At 45.5% G+C, this 14,484-nt stretch overlaps 1 protein-coding gene across 12 annotated transcripts in view; it reads left to right on the top strand.

The window, feature by feature from the left end:
* The first annotated feature begins 1,599 nt into the window (after positions 1–1,599).
* PIGG (phosphatidylinositol glycan anchor biosynthesis class G (EMM blood group)) overlaps positions 1,600–14,484 on the top strand; it is a 44,276-nt gene continuing 31,391 nt past the window's right edge. For 6 of the 12 annotated variants that reach the window (XR_005795001.1, XR_005795006.1, XM_040490178.1 and 3 more), the window contains exons 1-4: positions 1,716–1,899; positions 2,742–2,947; positions 11,726–11,935; positions 13,672–13,860. Coding sequence is in view for 10 of the 12 variants with exons in the window: in XM_040490178.1 (XP_040346112.1) it covers positions 1,746–1,899; positions 2,742–2,947; positions 11,726–11,935; positions 13,672–13,860 (759 nt within the window). In the remaining 2 variants the exon portion in view is untranslated. The other 6 variants (XM_040490158.1, XM_040490151.1, XM_040490164.1 and 3 more) reach the window with 6 other exon arrangements.

The following is a 14,484-nucleotide window of genomic DNA, read 5'->3' as shown; positions in this document are numbered from 1 at the left end:
GCTATTACTTTCCCAAGGAGCAGTAGGAATGTTTCAACCTGACCTGGCAACACCTCAGCCAGTGAGAAACGACTACACTTCCCGCTCCCAGTTTACTCCAATGGACTTTCTGTTTACAACAGCCCCTCACAACGCCTGCCTTTCCTCTACAAAAGAGCCTCTTCTAGTGTTTTGGTCTACCTTGCTGGTCTTCCATTGCAATTCTCTGCTATTTCTGAATAAACCTATTTTGGCTGGTAAAATAACTGGCAGTTTTATTTTTTTAAAGTTAACACTTTATTTTGATTTATGTCTTTAAAAGCCTTATCTTCAAATACAATCACATTCTGAAGTACTAAGGGTTAGGACGTCAACATATAAATTTTTTGGAAGGACACAATTCAACCCATAACAAGGACCCTTGTAAGGGAGGAGGTGTTTTTTGTTGTTGTTTTCTTTGGTTTTTCTTAAAAGTCAACAAAGTGTAGAGATTCAAAGCACAGGCTGAGTCAGATTGATAGCTCTAATTCTTGACGCTGTGGCTGTTTAGCTTTGTCACTTTAGGCATGCTACTTCAACATTTCTTTGTCTGCAATAAGGAACAATGACCAACTACTTTAAAGGGTTCTTGGGATGATCAAATGAAATAACTTCAACGGCTCGACCTAGTGCATGGCAGGTGATAAACCAGATAAACCCCAGCTGTTGTTTAGCAGTTATTAACACTCATGGTGAATGAGCACTGATGAGAAGGTGGTAGAAACCTACAGTCATCCGAGCTTGAGGTGACAGACTTGTTTTAGAGACATCGCATGTAATGCCTGGAGACACAACCTGAAGTCTGTCTGGGGCATGGGAATGGGGTTTGGGTACATGCAACTTATCCGGGAAAGTTCTCGGAAGTGTTAGGGCGTGAGGAGAGCGGAAGAAGGCAACAAGGATGCAACCCCAGGAGCTGCAAGCACAGACTGCACCAGAGCTAACCTCCTCAGAGGCAAAGTGGCTGGACCTTGGCACTGCAACCAGTCATGCACGGGCTCCAGGTGTGTGCGGAGCGGTACCCTACGGGGAGCTCAGCGGGCCCCAGCAGCCTAGGGCGATTCCCCAGAGGAGGGGGCGGCTACGAGCTACCGGTCCCCAGCACACACAGAAGCCGAGGACAGAGGCACCGTCCAGTAAGGGGTCTGGAACGGCGCCTCAACAATGTCTTGGAGTGTACTTGGCACAGGGACACCCTAGTCCAGGAAGTCAGCTTGACCTTCTCTAGGTCACTTAGCGATGTAACGGCGGCCCAACTTGAAGCCCAGCTCAGAGAAGGCGCCCGCTGCTCAGACCTGCCCAAGAAAGGTGAGGGTTCTGACAGCGAAGGCACTAGACTCAGGAGGCTGAGGTGACACATGCGAAAGCTCCCGGCAGGAGGAATGGCACACGTTAGGCTCTCCTACCCGCGGGAAACACACCCGACAGCTCCATCTGGAAAGCGGGGGCGGGGCCTCGCGGGCGGGAGGGAAGGCGCAAGCGCGCGCGCCGGAAGTACTCGCAAGAGGACTCTGGGATTACCAGCACCGGAAGCGTCCGTCTGTTTTGCATATTTCTGGCGCGCCGGCGGACGTGATGACGCCACGAGTCGCCGCCTGTTACGCGTGCCAGTTCAAGCTTGTTCAGGGGCTGCTCCCGGAAGCAGCCGGTGCCGAGGGAGACTCGGGAGGGAGCTCGCAATTGTGAGGGGTGGGGGGGCACGGGTCCTGGCCCTGCGGGTGGGCACGATGCGGCTGGGCTCCGGGACCTTTGCCGCCTGCTGCGTAGTGATCGAGGTGCTCGGGGTCGCGCTCTTCCTTCGGGGATTCTTCCCGGCTCCGGTTCGTTCCTCTTCTAGGACGGAGCACCAAGCAGAGCCCCCAGCGCCCGAACCCTCCACTGGTACGGACCCCTCCCCGGCCGTCTCCGCTCCCCTGGCCCCACTTTCTCCCGAGAACCTTCCTTATGAGCCTCGCCTCTTGGACTTCTCGGGCTACCGGTGCTCGTCTCTTTCATTCTGGTCTCCACACCCAGGAGCCCCCTTTTTACCACCCCAGCCTCTTTCTGTGTCGTTTTGTGGCAACCACCGCTACTAGCCCGCCTCGAATCTCCTCCCTGGTCGCCGCAAAGAAAGCCATCCACACCCTGGTTCTTGCCTCCCCCCGGGTCTGCTCATCCAGCTAACACCCCCCGCCCCCTTCCCTGGACAGGCCTTTGGGTCACTCCCTTTTCTAGGCGCCTTTTTTGGTTAATAAGACATAACAGGTAAGATACTTGCTGACCCCTCGCGTTTTTTTCTATGACATTCTTCTAAGAGGTTGGTTTTTGTTTGTTTTATTCTCCCCAGTAGCCCTCACCTACCCAGCAGTACAAAAGGTTCTCCCGCTTGGACCAGGGCCACGCAATACCAGCCACTGACCATGTAAACACAATTTGTAAACGCTTCCCTATCTCCTACCTGCAGCACTGTTTTGAATCAGTCTCCCTAAAGGTCCTATCTTCAGGACCTTCACGAAGGGACTCCCCTTTTCCAGTATTCACCATGCAGAGGGCAATTTACTGCTTCATACTGGGGCTCTCAGTGTATTTGTCACCCCCGCATTGTCTACCAGTAACAGGTCCTTTTCTTTGGATTGAGGTAGGTAGATATGACAATATATATGGTGCAAAAGTAGATTACAAGCTGCTTGGATGCTAAGTACGGTTTAAAGTTCAATTTCCTTTTTTCTTTCAAACCTTTTTAGGAGCCAGTTCCAACTGGACCAAGCTCCCACCACCCCTCTTCAGTAAAGTTGTTATTATGCTGATAGATGCCTTGAGAGATGATTTTGTGTTTGGGTCAAAGGGTGTGAAATTTATGCCCTACACGACTTATCTCGTGGAAAAAGGAGCATCTCACAGTTTTGTGGCTGAAGCAAAGCCACCTACAGTTACTATGCCTCGAGTCAAGGTAAATGGTTTGACTTCCTTTGTTATATATGGGTTGATCTTTGGGAGGTTTGAAGGGGCTGTACTCTTTTACTTGGAGTCCCAGTTTTTACTAAGTAGAAGTTAGTTTGGTGTTGTCAACCTGGCTGGGACAATAAAATGCTGAAGAAGCCTCACAAGGTAGGCTAGAACTGAGACCTGTGATTTATGTCCCCTGTCGAGTAGCCAAAGTTCACACTTCATGGAAAGCGTAAAGTATTTAGATCCAGATCATTCAGGTCAGCCTGATCCAAGAGCTAGTGTCCTCCTTGCTAACCTGGTCTCTCATTGTCAGTGGGTCACCTACATTCCAGAAAGGAGCTTTTAGGGTTAATCCAGTTCATTCGTTTGACTTTATAGATGAGAAAGCAAACTCAGATAAGTTCGATGACTCGTCAACAATTGTGGTATGCACAGTGATCAAACCTGCATGATCTGGCCGTTTCTAGTGTTTCTAGTGAATACCTGTTTCAGGTATTCAGCCTAGTGAGTGTGGCTTTAAAGCACATGGTGCTTTACCCAAGAACTATCAGTTGAAGAAAAAAAAAAAAAAAAGTACAGCTTTATTGATTGGCTCAAGAACTGTTTATTAAGCAACTACTATGTGTCAGTATTGTAATGGGTATGCATTTGGGGGAAAATAGTATCTACCTTCATGGAGCTTTTAGTCACTTAGGAGAGACCTAGCCATTACACAAATGAGTAGACAAATTAATGTTCACTTTTAAAGTGTGATTAATGCATGATGAGAAAGAATAGGATGTGATGCTCATTGCTGGGTGGGTTAGGAGGAGCCCCAATTTAGATTGAGGGTCAGAAAAGCCTGTCTGAAGAAATTACATTCAAGTTAAGCTGAGGATGAGTAAAGAGGAGGCAGCAGAAAGGGACAGAGGAGCTTAAAAGTTTGTGACTATGTTGCTAGCATGGTATAAAAGTCCTGGCTAAGCCTTACATCTATGGCTGATCATGTGACGCGTCAATATTTGATGAGACGGAGCCACTTCTTGATTCAAAGCTTGGGGCAGCATTTAGTAGGTACTCAGTAACTGTTTACTGGATGGAGAAAACAGCCTGGGATTGTAAGGATTAAAACCACATCTTTCATTGGCTCTTTTTCTTGAGTTTCCCACTCTCTGCCACTTTTGGATGTAGTGTGTCCGTCATTAAGCAATATTTATTGAGCATCTTCTGTGTACCACACAGTTTTAGATAAGAGGGATTCAGTGAGGAACAAGACAGCAAGTGCCCTATCCTCATGGAGCTTAATTTCTGATTGAGGGGACAGAAAATATGTAAGTATACAAATAAATAATCAAAGTTTCAGAAAGTGGTAAGTGCTATGGAAGAAATCAGGGAGGAGAACATGATGGAGTGATGAGGAGTGGGAGGTGGGGAACACCTCTAGTCAAGAAGCTCAGGAATGGTCTCTTAAGAGTACTCCTTCTGTTGAGCCCAGTCTGGTGAAAGCTGGAAGAAAAGCATTCAGGCTCCTTACCATCAGGAGCACTGTCTTTATCTGTTCTATCAGAAGTATGGAAGGAACCCGTTCCTCCTTCGTTCTGGTAAGAAAAGTATTACTAGGAATCTGAGCAGGTGTGTAACAAAATGTGTAAATGGGTGTGCAGACCTGTATGTGGGCCACTGTGGTTCTTAGGGCCTCCCGTCTCCAGCCCATTTGTGGCATTTCATGAAACCGGTGTTTTGTTTCATTTTTGTCTGTTTTGTCTTCAGTCCTTTACAGGTTCTTGGTCCTCGTTCCTCATCAAGGAGGAGCTAGAACAGGAAGTCCATACTGGAGTTAGGGTTACACAGCTCTAGAATTTGGTAGGATTGGGTAGTGTTGGGTAAGGAGTGTGCCCCCTACCCTGCCTTCAGTTAGTGAAGGGACTTCAGTAATCTCAAAGTGTTGATGCAGTTGTCACAAAATGCTGACCTAAATGACTCCAGACTAATGCCCCTCATAGCGTTTGGTCGTGTTAACTAATACGTGACTGCTTTTCCTTTCTTCAGGGAATTTACAGTCACAATAAGGAACAGGTACTGAACAACTGACTGCAGTGAGCACAGAGCACAGGCATTTTCTCATGTGCTGTCACAACAGCCCCATGTTAGGCTTCGGGAGGCAGGTACTGCCATCTTCTCCATTTTCCAGATGAGGAAACAGGCTTGAAGTGGTAAAACCACACAGGAGACATCAGAAACCAAGCCTAAGCCTGTGTGTGTGTGGCTCCAGAGCCTCTGTTGGTCACAGTGAGTTTACACAGCAGTGCTGCCCAATAGAGTGACCAGGCCACATCCTCTTCCAGTAGTCTCTGCAGAGTCTCTTCAGTCTCAGAAGGCAAGAAACTACTATTCCCAAGGCCACAGCAACCACAGGAAGACCTCCAAGGTGATGTCAGGCTTGGGCTCTCACTTAGACTTCCCAGGGCTCTCAGCTGCCTGCATGCCTCCTGCAGGCATGCAGGAGGGTGAAGGGTACTAAATAGTCCCTGCCCTCCTTGAAAATGTCAGTGGAAACCCAGCCTAGCATGAGAAGGAGGCAAGTGCCTTATAAAAGCCCCTGGGAAAAAGATGGACAGATTAGACCACGTGGAAACAGAAAACCTGTATGTGGTGGAAGACACTATAAACTAAGTCAACTGACAAATGATAAACTTGGAAAAATCATTTACAGCTGAGATCACAAACAAGATGTTAAGCCCGTGATGTGTAAAGAGAATCTGACGGAAAACAATCCAGTGGCAAGGGATATAAAGAACCCCACAAAGGAAGACATTGAAATGGCGAGTAAACATAGGAAAAGATGTCTTTACTAGTAATCAGGGCAAAGCAAACTAAATCAATCTGTAAACCCAGTTTTTGTCTATCACGTTGTAAAAACTTAAAGATTGGTGATGACCTCTTCCTCACACGAAATGAGGTGGACAGGTACTCTCAACACTGAGCCAACCCCCGCACTGCCTGTCCAAACAAAGCAGCTCGTGGTGCGCTGGCTTAAACTCTGGGTGCTAACCCAGGCCTTGAGGCTACATGGTCCTGTCCCTGTTTACCTGTCCACCCTCATCTGAGCTGCCTTCCCTCTTGCTGTGTCATTCATCCACAAGGATCCCCATAGCTCTCCGTACCCCAAGTGTGCTGCCCTCCTTCAACCTTGGGGCCTTCACAGATTGCGGTGCTCCCCCTTGGAGAGCCCCACTTCACCTCCCTTCCCCTCCCCTAGACAACATGTCAGCCTTCAGATCTCAGCTCAGATGGCACTTCCATTGGAAGCTTTTTAAAATAAATGTCCATTAAAATGGTCTTGGTCCCAATACTGGATTACTTTGTAGGTGCTAAAAAAGAAGCAGCAGCAGCAGCTGTGTGTTTTCTGGGGAAAGAAGTTCATGATATGTTAGCGTTTGAAAAACAAAAGCAAGTTGTGGAATTATTTACATAGTTTGTTACCATTTTGGTAAAGAAAAACATGTACCTTTGTGATTGTACACATACAGGGAAAGGTACGGTATGATACTCCCCAAGAGTAACTGGTTACCTAGAAGCAGTAGGATTTCAGGGAGGGGGAGAGGCTCACATTTTAAAAAATAATTTCATTGAGATAGAATTTTCATATGGTGCAGCGCATACATTTTTATGTGCACAGTTTGGTGAGATTCAACAAATGTGGTATAGCCATGCAACCACCACCACACTCTGGACTTTGATCTGCTACCCCAGGAGTGGTGGTTGTTGCCGTCATTTTGTTGGTTTGTTAGTGTAATCACTTGCCTAAACTCTTTCTGTAGAGTGTGTCTCCTCTGGAGTGCACAGTAGCGGGTATGCTCATTTTTGTTTTAAATTCTTGTGTTTTATTTTTAAGCTGGTCTTCTGAAAGGTTACCCCTTGGTGAGCATAGTTAGTGGTTAGCCAATGATTGTCAGAGGTTGTGCTTAAATACATTATGCAGTGGGCCTTCCACCCTTTTCCAGGGCTCTGTGTATGGTTTGTTCTCACTGTTCAGGCACCTAGTAAGCCTGCCTTCTCACTTTCTGTGTGAGCAGTGCCTTTTGCTCAGCTGGAAGGAACCGGTAACTAGGCACTGTCTGATCTCTCCTGAGTGCACACTCAGCCCCGTGTGTGCATCCAGATTTCAGGAATATGTGGGAGCTTACAGAAATATGCTATAGCTGTCCTTTTTATATATTATAATTATATATATTATATATAATTTATTGTCAAATTGGTTTCCATACAACACCCAGTGCTCATCCCAACAGGTGCCCTCCTCAATGCCCATCACCCACTTTCCCCTCTCCCCCACTCCCCATCAACCCTCAGTTTGTCCTCAGTATTTAAGAGTCTCTTATGGTTTGCCTCCTTCCCTCTCTGTAACTCCCCACCCCCCCTTCCACTGCCCCTTGGTCTTCTGTTAAGTTTCTCGGGATCCACATATGAGTGAAAACACGGTATCTGTCTTTCTCTGCCTGACTTATTTCACTTAGCACAGTACCCTCCAGTTCCATCCACGTTGCTGCAAATGGCAGGATTTCATGCTTTCTCATTGCCAAGTAGTATTCCGTTGTATATATAAACCACATCGTCTTTATCCATTCATCGCTTGATGGACATTTAGGCTCTTTCCATAATTTGGCTATTGTTGAAAGCACTGCTATAAACATTGGGGTACATGTGCCCCTATGCCTCAGCACTCCTGTATCCCTTCCTAGTGGTGCTATTGCTGGGTGATAGGGTAGATCTATTTTTAATTTTTTGAAGAACCTCCACACTGTTTTCCAGAGCGGCTATACTGGCTTGCATTCCCACTAAGAGTACAAGAGGGGTCCCATTTCTCCACATCCTCGCCAGCATCTATAGTCTCCTGATTTGTTCATTTTAGCCACTCTGACCAGTGTGAGGTGGTATCTCAGTGTGGCTTTGATTTGTATTTCCCTGATGAGTGATGTTGAGCATTGTTTCATGTGTCTGTTGGCCACCTGGATGTCTTCTTTGGAAAAGTGTCTATTCATGTTTTCTGCCCATTTCTTCACTGGATTATTTTTCGGGAGTTGGGTGAGTCCTTTATACATTTTGGATACTAGCCTGATATGTTATTTGCAAATATTTTTTCCCATTCCCTCAGTTGCCTTTTGTTGATTGTTTCCTTTGCAGTGCCGAAGCTTTTTATCTCGAGGTCCCAATAGTTCATTTTTGCTTTTAATCCCCTTGCTTTTGGAGATGTGTCGAGTAAGAAATCACTGCAGCCAAGGTCAAAGAGGTTGTTGCCTGTTTTCTCCTCTAGGGTTTTGATGGTTTCCTGTCTCACATTCAGGTCTTTCATCCGTTTGGGGTTTATTTTTGTGTGTGGTGTAAAAAAGTGGTCTAGTTTCATTCTTCTGCATGTTGCTGTGCAGTTCTTCCAGCACCATTTGCTGAAGAGACTGTCTTTTTTCCATTGGATGCTCTTTCCTGCTTTGTCAAAGGTTAGTTGGCCATACATTTGTGGGTCCAATTCTGGGTTCTCTATTCTATTCCATTGGTCTATGTGTCTGTTTTTGTGCCAGGACCATACTGTCTTGATGATTACAGCTTTGTAGTAGACGCTAAAATCTGGGATTGTGATGCCTCCCACTTTGGTTTTCTTCTTCAATATTACTTTGGCTATTCGGGGTCTTTTGTGGTTCCATACAAATTTTAGGGTTGTTTGTTCTAGCTTTGAGCAGAATGCCAATGCAATTTTGATTGGGATTGCATTGAATGTGTAGATTGCTTTGGGTAGTATTGACATTTTAACAGTATTTATTCTTCCAATCCATGAGCGTGGAATGTTTTTCCATTTCTTTGTGTCTTCTTCAGTTTCCTTCATAAGCTTTCTATAGTTTTCAGCATACAGATTTTACATCTTTGGCTAGGTTTATCCCTAGGTATTTTATGATTCTTGGTGCAATTGTGAATGGGATCAGTTTCTTTATTTGTCTTTCTGTTGCTTCATTATTGGTGTACAAAAATGTAACTGATTTCTGTACTTAATTTTGTATCCTGCAACTTTGCTGAATTCATGTATCAGTTCTAGCAGACTTTTGGTGGAGTCTGTCGGGTTTTCCATGTAGAGTATCCATGTCATCTGCGAAAAGTGAAAGTTGGACTTCTTTGTTAATTTTGATGCCTTTTATTTCATTTTGTTGTCTGGTTGCTGATGCTAGAACTTCCAACACTATGTTAGACAACAGTGATGAGAGTGGACATCCCTGTCATGTTCCTGATCTCAGGGAGAAAGCTCTCAGTTTTTCCCCATTGAGGATGATATTAGCTGTGGGCTTTTCATAAATGGCTTTTATGATGTTTAAGTATGTTCCTTCTATCCCAACTTTCTCTAGGGCTTTTACTAAGAAGAGACGCTGTATTTTGTCAAATGCTTTCTCTCCATCTATTGACAGGATCATATGGTTCTTATCTTTTCTTTTATCAATGTGATGTATCACATTGATTGATTTGTGAATGTTGAACCAGCCCTGCAGCCCAGGAATGAATCCCACTTGATCATGGTGAATAATTCTTTTTAGATGCTGTTGGATTCAATTTGCTATTATCTTGTTGGGAATTTTTGCCTCCATATTCATCAGGGATATTGGCCTGTAGTTCTCTTTTTTTGCTGGGTCTCTGTCTGGTTTGTGAATCAAAGTAATGCTGGCTTCATAGAATGAGTCCGGAAGTTTTCCTTCCCTTTCTATTTTTTAGAACAGCTTGAGAAGGATAGGTATTATCTCTGCTTTAAATGTCTGGTTGAATTCCCCAGGGAAGCCACCTGGTCCTGGACTCTTATTTGTTGGGAGATTTTTGACAACTGATTCAATTTCTTCACTACTTGTGGATCTGTTCAAATTTTCTATTTCTTCCCGTTTGAGTTTTGGAAGAGTGTGGGTGTCTAGGAATTTGTCCATTTCTCCCAGGTTGTCCAGTTTGTTGGCATATAATTTTTCATAGTAGGCCCTGATAATTGCTTATATTACAGAGGGATTGGTTGTAATAAATCCATTTTCATTTGTGATTTTATCTATTTGGGTCCTTTTTTCTTTTTGAGAAGCCTGGCTAGAGGTTTATCAATTTTGTTTACTTTTTCAAAAAAAAAATAACTCTTAGTTTCATTGATCTGCTCTACTGTTTTTTTGTTTTTGTTTTTGTTTTTAGATTCTATATTGTTTATTTCTGCTCTGGTCTTCATTATTTCTCTTCTGCTGGGTTTGGGATTTCTTTGCTGTTCTGCTTCTAGTTCCTTTAGGTGTGCTGTTAGATTTTGTTTGGGGGATTTTTTGTTTCTTGAGATAGGCCAGGATTACCATGTATTTTCCTCGTAGGACTGCCTTTGCTGCATCCCAAAGGGTTTGGATTGTCATGTGTTCGTTTTCATTTGTTTCCGTATATTTTTAAATTTCTTCTCTAATTGCCCGGCCGACCCATTCGTTCTTTAGTAGGATGTTCTTTAACCTCTATGCATTTGGAGGTTTTCCAAACTTTTTTCCTGTGGTTGACTTCAAGTTTCATAGCATTGTGACCCAGATGTCACTTTTAAATGTTAGGCCTTTCTCTTACCAGAAACAGCACTGACCCCTCAGGCAGCTGTAAGGTTGGCCTTGCTTGCTTCCAACACATCCCTGGCATGGGACTTCTCTGAGCAGCTCCAGGTCAGACGGATCCCCATGACTGCTATATCGCAGGGGTATGTTAAACAGCACAGGGACTCACAGCTCTTCCTGAGATTCAGTAGTTTGTCTTAGATAAGAACTTCTCAATTTGTTTTATATCCGTGATGAGCTTTGAAAGTCTGGAAATGGTTGCTTTTGGCAGTTTGGTCCCGTTTATCATTGCTCTTGTGGGAGGAGATATGCCAAGCTCCTCTAGCATTCCAGAAGTCAGGTTAATCCATATTTGCATTTTTGGCTGTTAAAGAAGTCCTGGAAAACTTAGTATGCCTGTTGGCACTGTCCAGATTTCTGTTTATTTCAGTACATAGGTCCCTGGGTGCCAGTATCATGGGGTGTTGGATAACTCCAGATCGTAGGAGACACATGACCTGTTACAATGGCCTCTTAGACTCTATGCTAAAATGAGGGAGGTTGTTGACATAACTCTACATCAGAAAGGTATTGGCAGTTTGCCTCGCCTACCCTTTCTTCCCAGAAATTTCAGTAGGGTGTGTGTGTGTGTGTGTGTGTGTGTGTGTGTGTGTGTGTGTGTGGAGCAGGGGTGTCCCACCAGCAACCTGGGCCAGTTAACGATGGGAATTCCTGAGAGTTTTTGCTTAGAGACTGCTTTCCTCCCAGGTGTGTGTGAGAAGCTGTTCATCCACTCAAGGTGGACATTAGAGTTGCTGTGTTGTAAGATCAGTACATGGAGTTTGCTCATCACACAGCAGATTTGAAGCTTAGGTGAGGACCTGACAGGTGGTTGAGTAAACAGATTTGTGTTTTCAATGCATAACACACTTTGCCATCTGCTTCAGTTGCTGTAACTCACGGCTTTCCTGTCCACCACTGTCATCCAGCTGCCCGCAGCCGCCTCCATCCTCCCATTGGCTGAAATACAACAAAGTCTTTGTGATCAAGTTTGCTAGCTTTGCCAGAACGTATGTGCAGCTTTCCCGTTTGTCTTAACACTGACCAACCCTCCAGTGTCGAGGATGCCCTAGTCTTATGCTTTCCTCTTTCATCCATAAAATGATTTTTGGCACCCCTTCCCTCGCTGTGCTTTGGATTCCATGGTCTAAGTTCTCGAATGTTTCCTCCTGCAGGCACTGATGACAGGGAGCCTCCCTGGCTTCATCGATGTTGTCAGGAACCTCAATTCCCCTGCACTGCTGGAAGACAATGTGATCACACAGGCAAAAGCAGCTGGGAAAAGAATGATCTTTTATGGAGATGAAACATGGGTGAAATTATTCCCACAGCATTTTGTGGAATATGATGGAACAACCTCATTTTTTGTGTCAGATTATACAGAGGTCAGGTTTTCAAATAAGAAAATTTTGTCATGATAGATGGAATCTGATATACTCTTAGAGGCAACATCATTTTGTATGTGACTTTTACCCTCTTAGAGGCAACATTGTTTTGTATGTGGCTTTTATTAGTATATTGGGAGTAGTATGGAGAGGTTGTAAAAATTGTCCATTCACATAATCAGTTACGGCCCAGGGACATGAACCCTGATGCAGTTGTGATCAAAATTCTCTTGGAACAGCCAAGCGCCTGTTGATGGGGGTACAGAGGATCAGGGCCAGCAAGGAGCCATTTAAGCTGAGTTTTGAGAAGTGAGTGGGGACTTCCCAAGTGGACAGAATGGCGGGCACAGCATCTGTACAAGGCAGAGCCTGAGGACTCCGTCGCCTCTCTGGGATCTTTGAGGATGTTCTCCTGTTAGTGTGGTGGCATCCGCAGTGGGGAGGTGGGAGGACACATGGTGAGCTGGGCGGAGCCTGGCCCTGAGGGGCATTTCCCTGTGCTGGGAGTGCAGTCTCCAACAAGAAACAGGGCATGATTAGTCCCGTAGTCAGAAAGCTGACCCTGGCTGAGACCCTGGATGTCTCAATCAGTTGAGCATCTCACTCTTTATTTCAGCTCAGGTCATGGTCCCAGGATGGTGGGATTGAGCCCGCATCAGGCTCTGTGCTGAGTGTGGAACCTACTTGAGATTCTCCCACCCTCCCTTTCTCCCTCTGCCCCTTTCTGCCCACTCGTGTGCTCTCTCTAAAATAAATAAATAAATAAATAAATAAATAAATAAATAAATAAATTTAAAGACACTTGACCCTGGTCAACTCCAGAGGGAGTCCCCATAGAGTAGAGGCACACCCACAGCCGCTCAATTTGCTGAGCCTCATAGAGCATCTGCGGTCTTGCTTAGGTTGATATCCTTTCCTGAAGTTGACGTCTGTAGATGAAGCAGTTACTGAGTTTTCTTGTCCTCTGTCTCATCAATTAGAGACCCTTCCCTTTGTAGTGACTTTTCAGTGGGAGGGAGGTGGGCCAGCTGAGTGGTCAGGGCTGACCAGGCTCACGGCTCTGTCGGTGGCTGCTCTACTAGTTGCCGAAAGCTGTATCTTTCCTCCCAGAACAGCCTTCTCATAGGACACTCAGCTTCACCCCAGAGGTCACCTGAACTCTGGCACCTGTGTGACCTGGTTATCTGCTTAGTGTTAGTTCACTCCCAGCATGGATCCTGCAGAATGTTTTTTTTAGAATAATGCTTCTCATTGAAATTATCTGTATAACGTGTTCTATCTATAACTTAGAAATGTGAAACAGTATTAGTAAAAGCTTAATCTAATGCTAATATTTGTTTATTTTTTTAATGTTTATTTATTTTTGAGAGAGACAGAGACAGAATGTGAGTGGGTTAGGGGCAGAGAGAGAGGGAGACACAGAATCCGAAGCAGGCTCCAGGCCCCGAGCTGTCAGCACAGAGCCTGACACGGGGCTTGAACTCACGAACTGTGAGATCATGACCTGAGCCAAAGTCGGACGCTCAACCGACTGAGCCACCCAGGCACCCCTTGTTTATTTTTTTTATGACAGCTTTTTCTGTTTGTTTATTAGGGTTTTTTTGCTCTTTTCAGACTCTTAGTCCTGTTACCTAAAATAAATGCTTAGGTTTTAAAAGGACTGTATCACTTTCTCTTGGAGAGTGAAGATCAAGGGAAACGAGGAGTTATTCGTACGTACTTTTCCCCCTTTACAGGTGGATGATAATGTTACAAGGCATTTGGATAAAGTATTAAAAAGAGGGGATTGGGATGTGTTAATCCTCCACTACCTTGGGCTGGACCACATCGGCCACATTTCCGGGCCCAGCAGCCCCCTGATCGGGCACAAACTCAGCGAGATGGACAACATCCTGATGAAGATTCACACCTCGCTGCTGTCCGAGGTGAGGCTGACTGTGGAGCGCCGTGGAGTGCTAGAGTCACTGTGCCAGCGTCTCCTAGGAGAAACCAAGTTCCTGAAGTGGACTTGGGACCTACGTGAACGCCACGCCCACCATCATTCAGTTCACCTGTAAGCACAGAGCACAGGCTCAGCCTCCAGCAGCTCTGGTTTTGTCTGCCACTCACCTATTTAAGCAGCTACTAGTTCCAGAATGCCTTTTATATCATTGTTCCTGTCTGGGCATCTGTGGAGCTTATACTCTTGCCAGGAAGGACAAACAAGGGGCATAATAAATGAACACATAAGTATACTGGAAAGTGATTAGTGCCAGAGGAGAGCATAGGGCAAGAGGTGGGAACAGCATCTGAGAAGTTGTGATTTTAAACGGTGGGATGAAAGCAGCTGTCCTTCAGGGCGTGTGAGATGTGAGCAGAGCCTTGAAGGGGGAGAGGGGCGGATACGCCATCTGTGAAGGTGCGTTCCAGGTGAAGAGGCAGCTGCGGTAAGGCCGAGCCTGCTGGGCAAATCCAAGAACAGCAAAGGCCCTTTGCTGGAACGCTGGGGCTAAGGGGCAACCCCGTTTGACACACAGGAGACAGGCCTGACAAGGAGGGCACCTTGGCTC

The sequence above is a fragment of the Herpailurus yagouaroundi genome, unplaced genomic scaffold, assembly GCF_014898765.1.
Source record: "Herpailurus yagouaroundi ecotype Mexico unplaced genomic scaffold, PumYag 28, whole genome shotgun sequence".
Taxonomy (NCBI): domain Eukaryota; kingdom Metazoa; phylum Chordata; class Mammalia; order Carnivora; family Felidae; genus Herpailurus; species Herpailurus yagouaroundi.
This window is presented reverse-complemented; position numbering and strand designations above follow the sequence as displayed.